We start from the raw sequence: 18,528 nt of genomic DNA on the forward strand, positions 1-18,528 counted from the left end.
ATGGGCAGAATGGTTCTTACCTGTTGTCAAATTCTGTGCTTCTATGTTTGTAACACTGTTTAAAATGTTAGTAAAAATTTAATTTTCTGTTTAAAGTGGTTGCTTAAACATAGGACAAAAGTGGGAGGATTACCTTATTTTGTATTTCTATTAAAGGTACCTGGAGAAAAAACGTTTACTCTTTCCTCGATTCTTCTTTGTTTCGGATCCTGCTTTGCTGGAGATTCTGGGTCAGGCGTCAGATTCTCATACTATTCAGGCTCATCTTCTCAATGTGTTTGATAACATAAAATCTGTTAAATTTCATGACAAGGTATGACATTTTGTTTTCCAATACTATTTGTTATTATTTAAAACCTGGTTAAGAATTGAGTTGTTACGAATGCAGGACACATTAGAATGATGCATGGAAACAAATACCCAAGCACTGAGCACCAGCTGTGAAGCTGTATTATGTATCTAACAGTTTGCTCCCCAAAATGTGAAGGTTAGAGCACATCAGAGTACAATATTAAAATATAAAAATGTTACCGGGACTTTTCAAATTGATTCTAGGTAGATTTGTATATACCTAGTGCTCTGTATTTATATTTTTTTGCAAAGTACATACTACATGGGAAACTAGGAATTAAGCATTAAAGAAGTGCATTAGAATAATGTGTGTGTATCTTGTTATATCAGTGAATGGTTCATTAGTTGTGTTTACTCTTTGATTTTGTTAACATGCTTTAATTTATGACCCCATGGGGCAGATTAGAGATAGGAGTTATTGAGCAACAGACCCTTAGTCTGTAGGGCCTAAGGGAAAGTAGGGTTTTCACACACCCTTTAGGATGGAGCATGCATGCTGTCTCATAATCGTGGTGCCTGCATCCCTGAGAGGTGTGAAGTACTAGGGCATGATAGCAAATGACCCACTTCACTCACTAATGCAGAGAGATTGAGCATGAGATGGAGAATGGTAAGTAGCGGCACTGTGAAGCCCTCCTAATTCCTGAGGCCTGAAACAGTAGCCCTTCTTGGTCCTGTCTAAGGTTGATCCTGTTGGTCGATTTGAGGCTGTTATAGAATTTTTATATATATATATATATATATATATATATATATATATATATATAATTATTAAATGATCAGAGTAGGATGCTATGGGTAGCGGAATCCTATAATGTAAAATAAACTGGAAAGTCCACCTTTCCATTTAACCTTGTTGTTTTAAAAATAACCTGATGTAGAAATATATTACTTGAATAATAATATAAATTGAATCTAAACTGACTGGTTAGCTTGTATATGTACTGCACACACTACTAGAGTACTTTAATATGCATTCCTCCTTAAATTGTTGTCATGGACATTATACTGCCCCTTTACATTCTGTTTTTACACCTTTATACTACTCAAGTGAAGAATTTGGAATGCACTGGGCATGCATTGTAACTTGTAACCTATGAAATGATGAACCAGTCTGGGCTATTAAACTATTAGTACATCTTTCACGCTTATCATCAAAGTCTCAATGTAATCATTTGTTCCAGGTCAGATGAAGCTGGGTACGACTAAATCTATGTAGAAGTAGGTAGAGAATGCACTTGCATTTGGCTTATCTGTTCCTGGTACATTTCCTTTAATGTAATAATAAACCAAAGTGATATTCAGAGAGGCCAAAAAACATTTTGTTGGTTGTTATACATAATAGAAGTATAATTATTGCTGCCGAACAAAAACCCATTTTTATATAAAATGCAGTTTTTCTACCCCTGCATAACACTTGTACATCTTGTTCTTTATATAGGTTTATGATCGTATCTTGTCCATATCGTCTCGAGAGGGTGAGACTATTGAACTAGAAAAACATGTCATGGCTGAGGGAAACGTGGAAGTGTGGCTCAATGCACTTCTTAAGGAATCACAATCCTCATTACATCTTGTGATCCGACAGGCAGCAATTGCCATTCAAGACAGTGGATTTCAGCTTATTGAGTTTCTGTCTTCATTCCCTGCACAGGTATACTTTTCAGAATTTGTTGTTTGGTAAACTGTAATGTGAGAAATGTAAACTACTTCAAAGATATTGTAATAGTTTTGATAGGTCTCCATAATTCTCAGTGTTTTAAATAGTATACTAAAAGCCAGTCGGGGATTTGGATTGCTGGGCACCTTATTTCATCCTTCAGAGTGAGGATGTAAAGAATGAACTTTAGTACAAAGATCTAAACATTTCCTCCATATAATATTAATTCATTATATATTGTATCATCTTTATTATTATTCTTACATATTTAAAGTGTAAGAAAAAACTAATGGTAACTCGAATGCAATAAAGCATATTAGAAACATAAAAACAAAGAATTTGATGACAAATTAGATAAGGATCAGTCAACCCATCTAGTTTGCTTATATTTCCTTATTTAAGGAGTACAATCATAATTGGTACTTGGTCTTGTCTTAGATTCAAGATAGCCATATGGATACTCCATGCATGTTTAAATTTCCTCAAAATATTATCCTCTACCACTTCTAATGGGAGGCTGTTCCGTTTTTGTTGGGTGGTGAGCGTGTGTTAATATACCACTGTTACTCAGTTATTTTCAGATCGTAATTCAGTTTTTCATACTTTTGTCAAAATATTGATCCAGGAATTTGCCCTTTTTATTTTTATTCATTTCAATGATCAGGTCAATAGGCATACACACATTTAAAGGGGATTATGTACAGATGTGACTACTCGGTTCCAAGTGACGGCACTTGTACGCATGTTTAAATAAATGATTTTAGCCGGTAACCCCGTGTCATCAATGCTAGACAAGGCCAAAGCATGTTTCTTTTGTGATGTGATAGGTTGGTAACGCAGACTACACATAGGATTTATGCAGATATGCATGGAAACAGTTAGCTTGCCATATCCAAGTGTCAGTGCTCCAAAGAGTTTGTGCTCTCTCTCTCTCTATACGATATATAAATGTTGCAGCTCTTAGTGAGTCTGTAATGTTAGTGGGCTTCAAAAGCACAGACTTCTATTGCCTTTTCAACTGACTTGTCTGCTCAATGGAAGTCAGAGGTTCTCCCCAAGTGACTGCTGTGCCAACTGCCTACAAAAGCTGGACAGTGTAAATCCGGTACTGTTTGAAAGAATGCAATTAGTGCAGCGATGGATGTAGACCTGAATGTCACTGTGTGATTCCTTGGGTCTTACTTGGCAAAGATCATTCATTGATGGAGGAAAAAAAGATCAGAAAGCAGCAAATCTGATTGTTAACTTGCTGGTTTTCTGAAGGATTTTAGGGTTTATTCAAAACATTTTATGAACAAATTGTTTCATATTTTGCATAGAAATAAAATGTTTAATGAAAACAATTCTCTCTAAATGCTTTTGCATATTTACAGTAAATATGCTTTCAAGTTTTAAACTTAAAAAGCCACCATTTACATGCGTTCATTTACTGTTCAATTATTCATTTTTCAAACAAAACAAATCTGTTTTCTTTGTTTGCAAGGTTGGTTTACTGGGAATTCAAATGATTTGGACAAGAGATGCAGAAGAAGCACTCACCAATGCAAAGTATGATAAAAAAATAATGCAGAAGACCAACCAGTCCTTTTTGGAACTGCTCAACACACTGATTGATATGACAACCAAGGACTTAAGCTCTATAGAGCGCATCAAATATGAGACTCTAATCACCATTCATGTACACCAAAGAGATATTTTTGATGACTTGGTAAATATTTTTTCAAAAATTAATTCCTGAGATTTGGATTCACTTGGATTTAAATGTTAAGAGCCTTATGACTAATTTATCTAATGTTTTTGTGATTTGTGAGAAAAAAGAGTATTTGTGGTTTGAAACTTTAGCTGGCAAGGGTACCATGTGATTGACCTCAGAGTTCACTCTAGTTTTGATTGTTTGTTCGTCTGTAGTTTTTCCCCTCAATCAAAAATAAGATGCCTTCCATCAACAAAGAACCGCAAACGCTAATAACCCAGTTTTTATTTTTCAGTGTCGTATGCACATCAAAAGCCCCACTGATTTTGAATGGCTAAAACAGTGCCGATTTTACTTCAATGAAGACTCTGACAAAATGTTGATTCATATTACTGATGTTACATTCATCTACCAAAATGAGTTTCTGGGCTGCACAGACAGACTTGTCATCACACCACTGACAGACAGGTATACTATTCCAGGTTTCTTCATAAAAATAGTCTATATACGGAAGGAAACTTGTGGTAACTTTGTGCATGGATGTGGATGCTGAATTTACCATTTGTTATGTAGCCCCAAGCTTCCATGACTTGTTCCAAGAATCAGATGTAGAATCAAGGAGGCTTTCAAAATCTTACATCTAGTGAGAGACCTTAGTAACCGTAAGATGATCATGCCATTTTAAAGAATGCTAGTGAAAAGTCACCCAGCAAGACCTCATCTACAAAAAAGTATAGAGAATTGGTAATTAAAGATTGCATAGTTTTATAGGTACAGATTTTGAAGAAACATTTTGTCTTTTCAAGGATATTTTCATGTGCAAGTTTGAGGAAAGATGAGAGGTATTATAGACAATACTTAAGGGTGTTGGAGAAAAGGTTGGAAGTATATTTCAAACCAGGATAGATGTGGAGACTAAAGCTTTCCAGAAGTGGAAAGCAACCAGGGCGAAGATATAAGATTATGCTAAACATAAGACAAGACCATGGACCTGGTACAGTTTTAGGTCTCACAGGGGTGAAAAACATGTGCAGTTTTTGTTCCTGTACCAGTGTTTAAGATCTGCTCACACCCGCATATTCTGAACATATTTGTGGATATACCAATACAAAGTTGCTAGTAAAATATAAAAGTATACTAAAATATGATGTTTTTTCCTTTTTTCAGATGTTACATTACACTTGCACAGGCCTTAGGAATGAGTATGGGAGGTGCACCAGCAGGACCTGCTGGAACAGGCAAGACCGAAACCACCAAGGATATGGGCAGATGCCTTGGCAAATATGTAGTCGTGTTCAATTGCTCTGATCAGATGGACTTCAGGGGTTTGGGAAGAATTTTTAAAGGTAAACAAACTTATATTTTGGGACTTGACATCATCTTGACATGGGGCATATATAATATATTAACCACACTATTACAAATGTAAGCAGTAATATTTGCACTGATTGTAGTGGCTTTGATAATTTAAATTCATTTCAATCAGAGGTTCATATAATGAAATAGCCATAATCATATCTGGGAACTTGTGGTCTCTGGCTATCCGTAGCCTACCCTTGCAGGTTGCAAGGGGAAATGGGCAGGGAGTGGGGTGTGTCAGGACCTCGCTCCTATGACCCAGAGGATTTTAGTGTTGAATCCCAGAGAGTTCCCAGGTATGGTCATAATAGTCCCCATAAGGATTTGGGCTTGATTAATACTTACTAGGCCCCTTTTTATTTTCCCTTAGTTGTATAATTTGAGATCATTCTAATTTTGTGTATGTTGAATTCTGTATTATTTTCTGTTTTAGGTCTTGCACAGTCTGGCTCCTGGGGATGCTTTGATGAGTTCAACCGTATAGACCTCCCTGTATTATCAGTAGCTGCACAACAAATTGCGATAGTACTTACATGTAAAAAGGAGCGGAAAAGGAATTTTATATTTACAGACGGAGACAATGTGGAAATGAACCCTGAATTTGGCCTGTTTCTTACAATGGTAAGACTGCAAAGTTACCCGGTATATGTTTATATTATATAACAAACAAATAAAAAAACTCAACTGGGAATGGACAGCCACTTTTTAGCATGCCCTATGGTGTATGTGTTTGATGAAAGATGAGAGACGCAGAGGATCATATGTGGTCTGTGCAATACTCACATTTCGGTTCAATACAGATTTTCAAAAAATAATTTTAATGCACAGAAAAAAACTATTCCAATCAAACCTTCACATAAAATACTACAGATTTGTTATCTTTAATTTTCAAATTGTATTACACAATTGCATCTTAACAATTATTGTATTAGAAAAAATATTTAGAAACTGCTAATTCTTTTTCCTATAAGAATCCTGGCTATGCTGGAAGGCAGGAACTACCAGAGAATTTGAAGATCAATTTCCGATCTGTGGCTATGATGGTACCTGATCGACAAATCATTATTCGTGTGAAATTGGCTAGCTGTGGATTTATTGACAATATTGTCCTTGCCAGGAAGTTCTTCACGCTATACAAACTGTGTGAGGAACAGCTATCCAAACAGGTCAGAGTAACATGATTGACTAATCAATGAGTTGTTTTGACAGTTAAATACATTTAATATTTAATTTATTTAATTCATTTATTATTTTCTTTACATCATTTGTGCAGCTTGGGTGCAATATTACAGCTGTGTGTAGCACATTATTTACTTATGCCTAATATGTGCATATATATATATATATATATATATATATATATATATATATATATATATATATATCTACTGCGACACTGAGCAGATAAATTATGGCAGATGCAAGTATAACAGATAAAGTGATGTGTAACTTTAAAACAAAAAAAAAATAGTTTTGTGTAACCATTTTAATATTTTACTGCTCCCCCCTCTCCAAACATCTAAATGTGTGTTATTGAAATAACATGTTCCGTTGTTTGAAATGCCCTTAGGTTCATTATGACTTTGGTCTGCGAAATATTTTGTCAGTTTTAAGAACATTAGGTGCTGCAAAAAGGTCAAATCCAACTGACACCGAATCAACCATTGTTATGCGTGTTCTAAGAGACATGAATCTTTCAAAACTAGTAAGTAAAACCTCACTTTGACAGATCTTTGTTTGAGTGTGCAAGAAAAGAGCTGCATTATCAGCAAATATGTAGGAACTCACCCTTAGAGTAAAATATTTCAGATATAAAATTATAGCGGAGAGCGATCTCACCATATTAATACTGTGGGAAGCTTTTTCCATGCAGCTGGCAAGAAGACAAGAAGTATGGAAAATAACACAGACGCTTCCATATATTGCTTTGAGGGCAAGATGATATAATATTTAATGTATAAATTATACTGCAGTATATATATATTTTTTTTTTTTTACAATTTTGTGCCCCTCTGCATTGGTGAAACGAGACATTGATATTGGCTCAGTTTTCTTTCTCAGTAACAATAGTATATGCATTAAACACACAAATTGGTTTGTCTGTAAAATGCAATTAAGCTAAACAAATAAATGTTTGCCTTTAATATTTTGTATGACGTATGGAATGAAAATATAGTTATGTAAAATTATAATGAACAAATGTAATATGTTTTAAAGCCATTTTATGTAAACCCTGTCTCTTTGTAATTAGATTGATGAAGATGAACCCTTGTTTTTAAGCCTCATTGAAGATCTCTTTCCGAGCATACAGTTAGACAAAGCTGGTTACCTTGAACTTGAAGCAGCTATTGTTAAACAGGTATTTTGATAATATGTAGTAGAGTGTACATTGGTACATGTCATCTACATATGTTCACTAAGCGTGTATTACAGGTTGAGGAATCTGGCTTAATATGTCATCCACCTTGGAAGCTTAAAGTTATCCAGTTGTACGAAACCCAGAGAGTAAGGCATGGTATGATGACTTTAGGACCAAGTGGAGCAGGTAAAACAACCTGCATTCACACATTGATGAAAGCAATGACAGGTAAGCTGGCTTCCAACAAATACTCTGTACTATTAAAATCCCGGACATTAATCAATTAATATTACATCTTAATGTATTTTACATTTAAAACTTTTGCTATTTTAATAGCAAAGTAATTTTTTGTATCTATATTAATAAAGCAATTGCAAAGCAAAGTTGTACGTCAATATATCAGGCTTTTATAGTGCATACACATCCTTTAGCGTCACTTGCTACCTTCTAATATAACAGTTTACAGTATGTTAAAAATTTAGTTCTAAACATATTTCACTCAATTTGCAGATTGTGGAGAACCACACAGGGAAATGAGAATGAATCCCAAAGCAATCACTGCTCCTCAAATGTTTGGTCGCCTTGATGTAGCAACCAATGACTGGACAGATGGTATATTTTCCACTCTGTGGAGAAAGACACTCCGGGCCAAAAGAGGTAAAACACCCCAAATTAGTTCATATTTCATCAGGGTTATGTGGAAAACTAACACTGTTTAAAAAGATTTGAGACATGGTACACCTGTATAGAGAACTGTTTCCTAAATCTCCCCAAAGTAGAATTTCTCTGCTCCACTTATAGGCTTAACCTTTTTTTACCATGCTGCTTCTTGGTGAGATTTATTCACTAAATGGGGAGGTTTGCAGGGGGGATTGTAGCTTTAACACTTTAACTTCTCTTTATATTAGTAAATGCCCACTGGCAGATGTCTCTAGCAAGAAGGGCTGAGATGCCCTGCATAGTGCATAAAATAATGGGTGAGGAGACTGAAGAAACCTCACAATTTTTTTACAACGTGCAATACAGGGCCATCCAAGCTTTTTCTTGCAGGAGAAGTTCACTGGAGTTGGACCTTCCTATGGACCAGTAGTCAAGGAGTTGAAACTACAACTCTCCTGTCAACTTTTCCTTAAGTGAATAGAAGCAATTGTTTTATTACTGGGCTGTCTTTCCTTCAATTACATTTACTAAAATTACTAAAAATCCTAAAATTACTGGTCCTAACATGCAAACCTCTCCATATTTGTACTCTTCCATACTTTTCTGCCACGTTGCAAATATATTTTTCTGCACATCATTAATACTTTGATCATGGGCCTCATATCCACCTTTACCCCTTTTTCTTGTCCTGCCACATACCTCTAGAACTCAAAAATTATTCCTGCTTTATTCCTTCCTACTGTTCAAAAATAATTCAACCCCACGTCTCTTCAATTAGGTCTACAATTTCCTTCACTGATGCCACCTGTCTGGCTGACTTTTTATCTCTTCCACCATTTTTATACTTTGGTTTCTCCTGTAGCATACTCACTCTAGATTGTAAACTTGCAACCATGGCTTTATCAGCTGTGAGATACTTTATATTTGGAGACAAAAATATATATCCTTAGATTGAATAACTAAGTTACGCTCATTTAGAAAATTAGATTTTAATGAAATCATTTAGCAGCTTGTACTTTTGCAATCTGTATTGTTAAGCACTATTTCAAGTTTTGAAAAGTAAAAATGTTTTTTTCAATGCTTTTCATGAAATAATTACTGTAATGCTTAGCTGTGGCATAATTGGATTTTTGCAGCTGATTAACACAGTCAATTTAGTCCGAGGGATTTATTACCTTGAAATTATATTCACAGTTTGTTTTTCTGTCACTTTAATAATTCAATACATGCTTTCCAAGCAGTTTACCAAATTAGCATACATTTCCTCTTTCTATTCTAAGTGTAAATAAATATAAAATTAATATTTATATTATCTCCTTCATGTTTTCTTTTTTTTTTTCTTTCTTTAGTTCTCTTTCCTTCCTTCCTTCCTTTCCACATATTTACGTTCTTCCTTTTCTTCTTTGATAAGTGGACACAAACTTCTTTCAGGAAATTAAATACCAAATAAAAAAAACATGCACAAAATCAAGCGGATTAATTTACATTCTTACCTAGGATGTTTTTCTCCTCATCAGTGATGAGTTGACTGCATATCATACCTTGGACAGTTTCAGATTTGACCCCAAGTCCCTGGGTACATCTCTGCTTTGAGAGAAGATGGGTTTAGCCATGTTTTTCTTACTCCCTCCTACTTACCGTCTTCTCCTTGGGCAGTATGCTGCCACTAAAGACTTATAGTTGTAGCCCTGTCCAACACACGTCTAGCCTTGCTCCTTCACAAAATCATTCCCTCAGAAAAGGGAGAGCTCTGGTAGCTCTTGCTACCTTCAGCCATAGTTAAAATGTGTTGGTTGTAATTCCAAAAGGTAGTGCTTAGTAGTATACATATTGCTTTTTACTGTCACAGGCAGTTGTGTTGATGTGCTTGCCCCCCACACACCTGTGTGGTTATTGTGTGTGTGTGTGTGTGTGTGTGTGTGTGTGTGTGTGTATTTCACAGCTAAAAAAAAGTAGTTTTAGTCTGCCTGTGTTTTTAAATGTCAGAAAATCCCTTCTAAATCCATAGCACGTACATAGCTATTGCACTGTAATTTATTGCAAATTATTTTTGGAAATAACTTCTACATTAGCTGCTTGTGCAATTTCATCAAAATTATACCCAAAATGCTTGTTCTTTATTTTTTTTCCTTACAACTTTTCAAAATTGAATTGTGGTAAAGCAATTACTTGTAGAATTACCGCTAAATTTAGGATAGCTTTTTAGCAGTTAAATTATACAAAGCATGTTTTTGTGTTGCCTATCTTGGGCATAGCGTAAAGCATGTATCCAAAGGCCATTACAGGCACCACTAATATCCACTTGTGGCTTAGAGTGTATGATTTTACAGAACTTTCTACTTGTGATCTATAATAAAACTGATTAAAACAATAGATTTGATCACTTACAGGGGAACATATCTGGATTGTTCTTGATGGCCCAGTGGATGCTATTTGGATAGAGAACTTAAATTCTGTCCTGGATGATAATAAAACACTAACATTGGCAAATGGAGATCGTATTCCTATGGCACCCAATTGCAAAATTGTCTTTGAGCCGCATAACATTGACAATGCTTCTCCTGCCACAGTTTCAAGGAATGGTATGGTCTTCATGAGTTCTTCAGTTCTCAACTGGAGTCCCATCCTTGAGGTAAATTGCTTATTACCTGGATTCATTTTTTTTTCCATAAAGGGGCATTACCCCACTCTTAAACATATGCATTATATAGAAACAACATTGGCACATTATGTGGATAAATTGTTAGGTATTTAAGAGGCCAAACCATGAAAACCTAGACTTAAAAAAAAGAGGGATCATTATGTATTCTAGCATGAGAATGTTTGTTTTTGTACAAGCCAAGAATTTTATATGGGGGATCTATGGAAATAGCCCTAATTTCACTGGAGCCTTTTTTCTGTGCTCTATAAAAAAAATTAATTGAAAGGTCCTGCTTAGACAACCTCCCCTGCTCATAAAATATATTTCAAGCAAATATGGACTTAAAATGTGTTGAAAGATAAACACGGTGCATTTATATATAACAAAATTAAACTGTGTAACACAGGGGAATATAGCTTTTGTTTATTGTAAACATTTTTTTGGTTTGTTGTATAGGGATGGCTGAAAAATCGTTCTTCATTAGAAGGAGACATTCTAAGGAAACTGTACAGTGCCTCATTCTCTGATTTGTACCGATTTAGTGTCCAGTCTTTAGAATATAAAATAGAAATGTTGGAGGCATTTGTAATCATGCAAAGCATCAATATGTTACAAGGACTTATCCCTCCAAAGGTAGGTCATAAATGAATGACTTCAAATTAAGTTTATAGTTAACTTAATATACACTGTAGAAAAACCGCAAGGTTTAATTTAACATATATATATATATATCATCATATTTGCTTAGGCTCAGATGAATTACATCACAGTTAAACCTCACAGTGGATCTTAAACACTCTGTCTAAATGTATAGCTGAACCAGCCAATATGTGCATCATCTGCACTGAAGCCCAATGTCTGGTTTATCAGAAGGACTCAAACTATAGCTAATCAGACCTAGAAGTTGGCTTCTCGGGTAGCCTATATTGACAAGGAGCATATCACCTACTTAGATTGCCTCTGCAAGCAAACATTTAAAATATGTACACAATTATATTTTGACTGCATGGTGTTCTCCCTACTTTCTCCTCTTATGTTTCTGTCTCCTTTTTTAAATGTAAAGTAATGAGAAGTTTCCTGTCTGGAGAAACTGTGGATTTTAGAAAGACAAATAAATAAGTACAAATGGAATGTGCAGACAAAGTATGGGCCATAAGACTGTACAGCGGTGACAAAGAGATACACAAGAATGCAAGCAGAAACCTAAAAATCTTCAAACACTGACCGTTAATGCAAAGTGCTTGAAATCCCATAAAAACACCATCAAAAGCAACCTAACTCCAAAAAACTGCGGACATAATTAACTTTTTTATATGCATATGCAGACTGCTAAAATCATAGAAATTAAATGTAATATTATTTATTCAATATTTTATCAGGAGCAAGGTGGAGAAATAAGCCAAGATCACCTGGAGAGGTTATATGTCTTTTCTTTAATGTGGAGTGTTGGTGCACTGTTGGAACTTGATGACAGAAAGAAAATGGAGCAGTGGCTTCGCACTCATGAAAATGTGCATCTGGATCTTCCTAAGATCCCACCAGGAAGTGAAGACACAATGTTTGATTATTATGTGACTTCAGAGGGTTAGTTTATGTAGTTTGTGAAAAATGTTAATACTTTACAATATTTAGCTGCTACTCACAAACGTAACTATGCATTATGCAGGCAAACGTATTATATGAGCTCATTGAGACAGAGATGTATTCTGGCCTAGGCCAACTTCTAGGGTGACAGGTCCCTCTGCTGAAAAACTGAGGGGGCAATTTGGATATATTCCTTTAACAGGAGTTGTTGTTGGACATTAAGTCAAATTAGCCCGGTTAATCTGATAACAGTAACTAATCACAGACCACTTAATGTGATTTTTCTGCTGTTGGCAAAATGCAACACAATTACATTTCATGAAGTACACCTTTTATTTTTTGGTTCATTTCCCAGAAATCTTGTTTTGAACTAATCAAGGGATTGCTTAGCGCTGTTCCATCTGGTTAGCATAGTTTAATGGATTGAAAGATATACATGGCAATACATACTGTGTTTTGGTTAATGCTAACATCATAAATTACATTCCCATGCCTCCAAAAGGAAAATGGATGCACTGGAATACACGTGTGGAGGAGTACATATACCCCCCGGACAGCACTCCTGAATATGGATCGATCTTGGTGCCCAATGTTGACAATGTTAGAACAGACTTCTTGATACAGACAGTAGCCAAGCAGGGCAAGGTATAGTATGATTTATCGTATTTCCAATATCTACGATTTTATCTGGCGAATATATAGATAAAGTAAAGCAAGCTGAAAAGGCAAATATGTTTGATAAGATTATTTGCAAATGACTTTTGGGATTTCTTCATTCCTTTCAGGCGGTGCTTTTAATTGGCGAACAAGGAACAGCCAAAACTGTCATTGTTAAGGGATATATGTCAAAATATAATCCAGAGAGCCACATGGCCAAGAGTCTGAATTTCTCTTCTGCTACTACACCACTGATGTTTCAGGTATCCTTATTTGAAATATAGATTTTTTTTTTTTTTTTTAAATCTACATCTTATTTTTATTGTAATGTCAAAAGATAAAGTATCAACAATTATTATATTAAATTTGTGTCTTGGAGTAATATGATGATGTACTCTTTTAATGGCCATCTGACACACTGGGCAAATGCCTGTGGAAAATCGGACCCAAAAGTGTGCAGCCACCATCTGAATATGCCCAGCCACATGAACATAATGTATGGCCTGTCATACCCAGCAATCGGCTGCACTCACATCCTTAGATGGCCGCCTGCCTTAAAGTGCTAGGCCCGCCTCATTATTCTCAATCTGGCCCTAAAGTTAGCACTTATGCTTCATTGCATTTGGCACTTATTTTTGTAACACATTTAATAATTACTTTTTATTGTGCGTGTTACTGTTCACAAGAAAGCCGTGTTGCTTGCTATATGCAATATTTTCAAATCCTATTTTGCGTTTAGAAGTATTTCTTGTCAGCTTTAATTGCATCAATATTATCATTTAAAGGGGGAAATAATTTTAACTTTACTAAATGTTTGTAAATTTTACACAAATATGTAATTGTAAATAATACTACCTAGTTTATCATCGGCAATAGCCTAGTATTAAGGCGGCAGGTACCACATGGTGGTACATTACTGAGATCAGAGATGTCACTTGTAACAGGTCCATTTGACAGTGGAGGGATGTAATGTCATTTTCCATTGCTCATCATAGAGGATAAGCTGCACAAACATGAAAAGACTCCAATATTATTTTTTAAGGTTTTGGAGATGCAAATGTCCAATTTACCAAGACAGTATGATTTCTTTGAGACTGTATATATTGGGAAGATTATATAATTATTTTTTAAAATATTTAGAAATGCCTGAGGTATGCAATTGTGTTTGGTATTATGGATGTTACAAAATGGCAAACAAGGCTAGGTAAACTATTACTTAAGTACTCAATTATATAGTTGCTATAATGTACTCTGTTGCTATTCTTAGCGAACCATCGAAAGTTATGTGGACAAGCGCATGGGAACCACGTATGGGCCTCCTGCTGGAAAGAAAATGACAGTGTTTATTGATGACATAAATATGCCTGTGATTAATGAATGGGGGGATCAGGTGAGATTTGGAGTTTTTTGCTATGTGATTTTATTTCAGTAAACTTATGAAATAAATTGAAGATTATACTTCACCTTGAAACTGATTTCAACTTGTTATGTGGCTGTAAAAACCAGGTCATTTTATAACTGAAATATTTCTTCTTACTTAATAATTGCTCTTAAGACATTGTCCAGGTACATGCTAAAATGTTAAATTGATAACAAATATAGTGATACTAATATGATATTTTTCCATTGCTCTTATTTATTATTGTATTACACTATTAGGTTACTAATGAAATTGTAAGACAGCTTATGGAGCAGAATGGATTCTACAATTTGGAAAAACCTGGAGAATTCACAAACCTTGTAGACATCCAGTTTATGGCAGCTATGATCCATCCTGGTGGAGGAAGAAATGACATTCCACAAAGGCTAAAAAGGCAGTTTTCTGTTTTTAACTGCACTTTGCCCTCAAACGCTTCCATAGACAAAATCTTTGGTGAGAAAATCTGAGATCAGCTAAAATGTTTTTTTTTTTTTTTTTATGTAGTCATTTGTTTCTCCCTGAAAGTGTAAGATTTCAGCAATATTAAAGGTGATATAAACATAGTTTTGTTCTTAAAGTGCATTTTGTTAGTGGGTAAAATGATTATTTGGAACAATTTTTATGTTTTTGTATTTTCCTTTTTTTATTTTATAAAATATATTTACTTTACATATCTGTTAAAATTGAATATGTTTTCATGAAAAGTAGTTTGTAGTTCTAATAATTTTACTTGGTGCAAGATTTGCTTACTAACCTCTTTCACCCCTAATGACACTCTGGATGACCGAAATCTTGACATGAAACAAACATATTAATGCCAAGATGCCCCTTTGGAATGTAGAATGTGTGTCGTAGAGATAACATTTTGGGTTAAACAAAGTATCCTGGTAGCTGAAGGTACCCTGCCAGAAATGAAACACTGAGGGGGCAATTTGGTGCGCCAGCATTCAGTTACTCCTTATGCCAGTGTGCGTCTTTCTTACTTATATTATCTGAATAATTGCCAAGTATGATTTGAAGCTTTGTAGATATCATATTTGAGTTTATTCATTAAAATGCTAGTTTTGCAGGAGGATGTTAAGGAATTAATAAGATAAAATAATTGAAAAATTAACTCTATAAAGAGGCCATTTTTGTTCCCTTAGGTGTTATTGGACTAGGCCATTACTGCACTCAGAGAGGATTTTCCGATGAGATAAAAAGAGCTGTTACGAAGCTTGTACCTTTGACAAGGAAATTATGGCAGATGACTAAAATCAAAATGTTACCCACACCAGCCAAGTTCCATTACATATTTAACCTTCGAGACCTTTCAAGAATATGGCAGGGAATGTTAAACTCTACATCAGAAGTCATTAAAGGCACCACAGTAAGTCACTGGTAGTTGCATGTTATAATTGCATTTACAATTTTTCAATATAATCTAAGGTCTGATTTAAAAATAATTATTTTATTTTTCATCTTGTGTTTGTCAAATGGTCTATTCCATACAGCAGTCAGAAACTTAACAACAGGGTAGAGAGAGAATTAAATAGGGAGGATTAACTATGTAAACTCTGAGAAGGGAAAAGCGATATAAGTGTATTTCTATTTAACAATATACTGCTTATTTTAATTTGTAAACAAAACATATTTTATTTGTATGCATAGTTATGTGTTTAAAATTTAAAGTATGTTATCTACGTTGATTTATAAGGTAAAGTAAATCAAAACTATTTTTTGATTTATTTTCCTTTTATTATTTCTGTGGCGTTCATTAAACATGTCATTGACAGGTATTGGTAAAGCTCTGGAAACATGAATGTAAACGTGTTATTGCTGATCGATTTACAACACCAGAAGATGTGGACTGGTTTGATAAAACACTGCAGAAATTGGTAGAAGATGAGTTCTGTGAAGGCAAGAAGTCTGCAGACTTTGCATCTGATGATTATTTTGTTGATTTCTTAAGAGATGCACCTGAAGCAACAGGTATGTCATGGGAAAATGTTCTTGGAGCAAGGGAAAATATATTCAATATGCTCCAGTTATGTTTTTAAGGTATTTTGAGATCATCTGCTGTATTAACAATTTTTTAAAGATTTGTGTATGTGGTTTTTTTTTTTACGTTTTTTTTTTTAACTCGAAAAAATCTCTTTTATTTTGAAATAGCCAAGGATATTGGAAATCATGATAATGGTAAGTTAATAAGCTTTGAGAATGCTATGCCATTAGATCCAAGGCATTAGTTTAGCCCTAGCATAGCTGGGGAAGTTTAGTGCACTGCTTGGCTTTTATCATATGAGGCTCTATTATATGACATAGTAATTGTTGTTATTATGATTTTTTACTTATATAGCGCCATCTTCCAATACATATAATTAAAGGGTATGACAAGACTAGAATTGACAAACCGATACATTAGGTGGAGCTGTTATTGCTTTAACCTATTCGTATTTATTTAAGATTATCTTTTTTTAGATTTTAAATATTTAAATATAAGTACATATTTCTCTAGTTAATTAGATATATTTGGATCACACAATGTCTATAATTGTAAATCATTTATAATTACTGGATATATTGAACTGCCTTCCAATGGAAGCAGCAGAGTCTAATACAGTGAGGGAATAGTAACACGCATGGGATGGACATAAAGCTATCCTGAATCAAAGCCGAGACCAAGAACTGATTAAGGTCTGAGTCAGGGGTCTAACAGTAATGCTTGCATGGGTTGCAAATGTGACCAGGACCGCTACAACCACTTTTCCAACTTGTCTGCCTCTTTAAAGCCGCTAGGGTGATAGTCTCCGCTAGGAGCAGGGAGAGCAGGAAAGCACCACCACATGATCTTTCGGTATAACCGTGGCTGCTCATATACTGTGTGTGAGAAAGAAGCCTCCGGGAAGGTAAGGAGGTTAGGGGTAATGATGGTGTGAGAGAAGATGAGGTGGTGAGAGAAAGGGTAAGGAAGTGCGGGACGGAGGCAGGCAGGTGAGAGAATGAGAGAGTTGATAAGTGAGTTAGGGAGTAAATATGTATGCATGTATGTAACAGAAAATCTGCATGTGCTAGCATGAGTGTATGTTAGAGGGAGTGTTAGCATGTGATTGTGTAAGTGTGTGATTATGAATGTCTGTGTTAGCAGCAATATGTATATGTGTATTAGCATCAGTGTGTATGTGTGGTAGCATGAGTGTGTACGTATAAGTGTATGTGTTTGTGTGCTGGCACAAGTAAGTGGGTGGTAGCATGGGTGTATATGTGTAAGTATGAGTGAGCATTAGTGTGTATGTGTGTGTGTTGGCATGAGGTGTCCATAATGACATCCTTTTAAGAGCCCCTCACCCCCTGAGCTGCTGCCACCCCTGTAGACTATCTTCTTCACTCGAGGCAGTCTGGGGTGAAGAGATGGGTCCTGTAGGACATGTTCCTTGGTGAAGTGATGGCACTGTAGGACATGTTCCTTGGTGAGGTGGGGGCAGGGCGGGGCAATAGCTCTGTGGTTTCTAGCTATGCCCCTGTTCTGGGCAGACTAGATGTGAACTCTTTTGTGATCATTTAATATTATGACTTTTTTGGTTCCTTCTGTCCTTTTAGCCTACATTCAGCAAATGTTATATTGACAATTACAAAAGGTAATAGCATTATACGAAATCCCAGATGGCATATTGTACTGATGGCATTCAGTTATCAATGTTGTGATTTGCAGTGTGCACACGGTTTCATAATAAAATAAAATACATCTCCATTGGTTTGAGCTGCAACAAATAGAGCCTTTTATGATTCTTACAAATAACAGTTATATGTATTTGTGGCATGGCTTAACATAACATTTATGGTTTGTTATAAAACAGGATGAGTATAAACTGGATTCTGTATTTACTATAACCAGTCAATTCTGTAGATAGGAATAAAGTGTATCTGTAACTATAAGGAATAAATCTGCACCCAATCTTATCTGCCTGTAAAACAAAACAAAGAACATTCCAAAAGAAAATCAAAAGAATGCGTTTAACATATAATTTTCAAACTTTCAAACATAGTCCTCTTTGTCATTATTTAGTTCCACCCACCCTTATTTTTTTATACATTTGTTTATTTTTGCATGCTTCGTGTCAATATAGTGTATTTTATTCTGTGATTAGACTTTTTTTAATTTTAC

The 18,528-nt window shown here is 35.1% G+C and overlaps 1 protein-coding gene across 1 annotated transcript in view; it reads left to right on the top strand.

The window, feature by feature from the left end:
• The window catches only part of DNAH5 (dynein axonemal heavy chain 5), a 119,149-nt gene that overhangs the window by 72,880 nt on the left and 27,741 nt on the right, over window positions 1-18,528 (top strand). Inside the window, exons 32-51 of the mRNA XM_053466374.1 lie at window positions 157-313; window positions 1,793-2,005; window positions 3,495-3,719; window positions 4,000-4,172; window positions 4,872-5,050; window positions 5,497-5,684; window positions 6,035-6,229; window positions 6,634-6,768; window positions 7,315-7,422; window positions 7,497-7,650; window positions 7,933-8,079; window positions 10,473-10,714; window positions 11,180-11,356; window positions 12,103-12,307; window positions 12,810-12,952; window positions 13,093-13,227; window positions 14,232-14,354; window positions 14,624-14,837; window positions 15,530-15,753; window positions 16,160-16,355. Of these exons, the coding sequence (XP_053322349.1) occupies window positions 157-313; window positions 1,793-2,005; window positions 3,495-3,719; window positions 4,000-4,172; window positions 4,872-5,050; window positions 5,497-5,684; window positions 6,035-6,229; window positions 6,634-6,768; window positions 7,315-7,422; window positions 7,497-7,650; window positions 7,933-8,079; window positions 10,473-10,714; window positions 11,180-11,356; window positions 12,103-12,307; window positions 12,810-12,952; window positions 13,093-13,227; window positions 14,232-14,354; window positions 14,624-14,837; window positions 15,530-15,753; window positions 16,160-16,355 (3,533 nt within the window). The remainder of the gene's footprint in view (window positions 1-156; window positions 314-1,792; window positions 2,006-3,494; window positions 3,720-3,999; window positions 4,173-4,871; window positions 5,051-5,496; window positions 5,685-6,034; window positions 6,230-6,633; window positions 6,769-7,314; window positions 7,423-7,496; window positions 7,651-7,932; window positions 8,080-10,472; window positions 10,715-11,179; window positions 11,357-12,102; window positions 12,308-12,809; window positions 12,953-13,092; window positions 13,228-14,231; window positions 14,355-14,623; window positions 14,838-15,529; window positions 15,754-16,159; window positions 16,356-18,528) is intronic.

The sequence above is a fragment of the Spea bombifrons genome, chromosome 5 (assembly GCF_027358695.1).
Source record: "Spea bombifrons isolate aSpeBom1 chromosome 5, aSpeBom1.2.pri, whole genome shotgun sequence".
Taxonomy (NCBI): Eukaryota; Metazoa; Chordata; class Amphibia; order Anura; family Pelobatidae; genus Spea; species Spea bombifrons.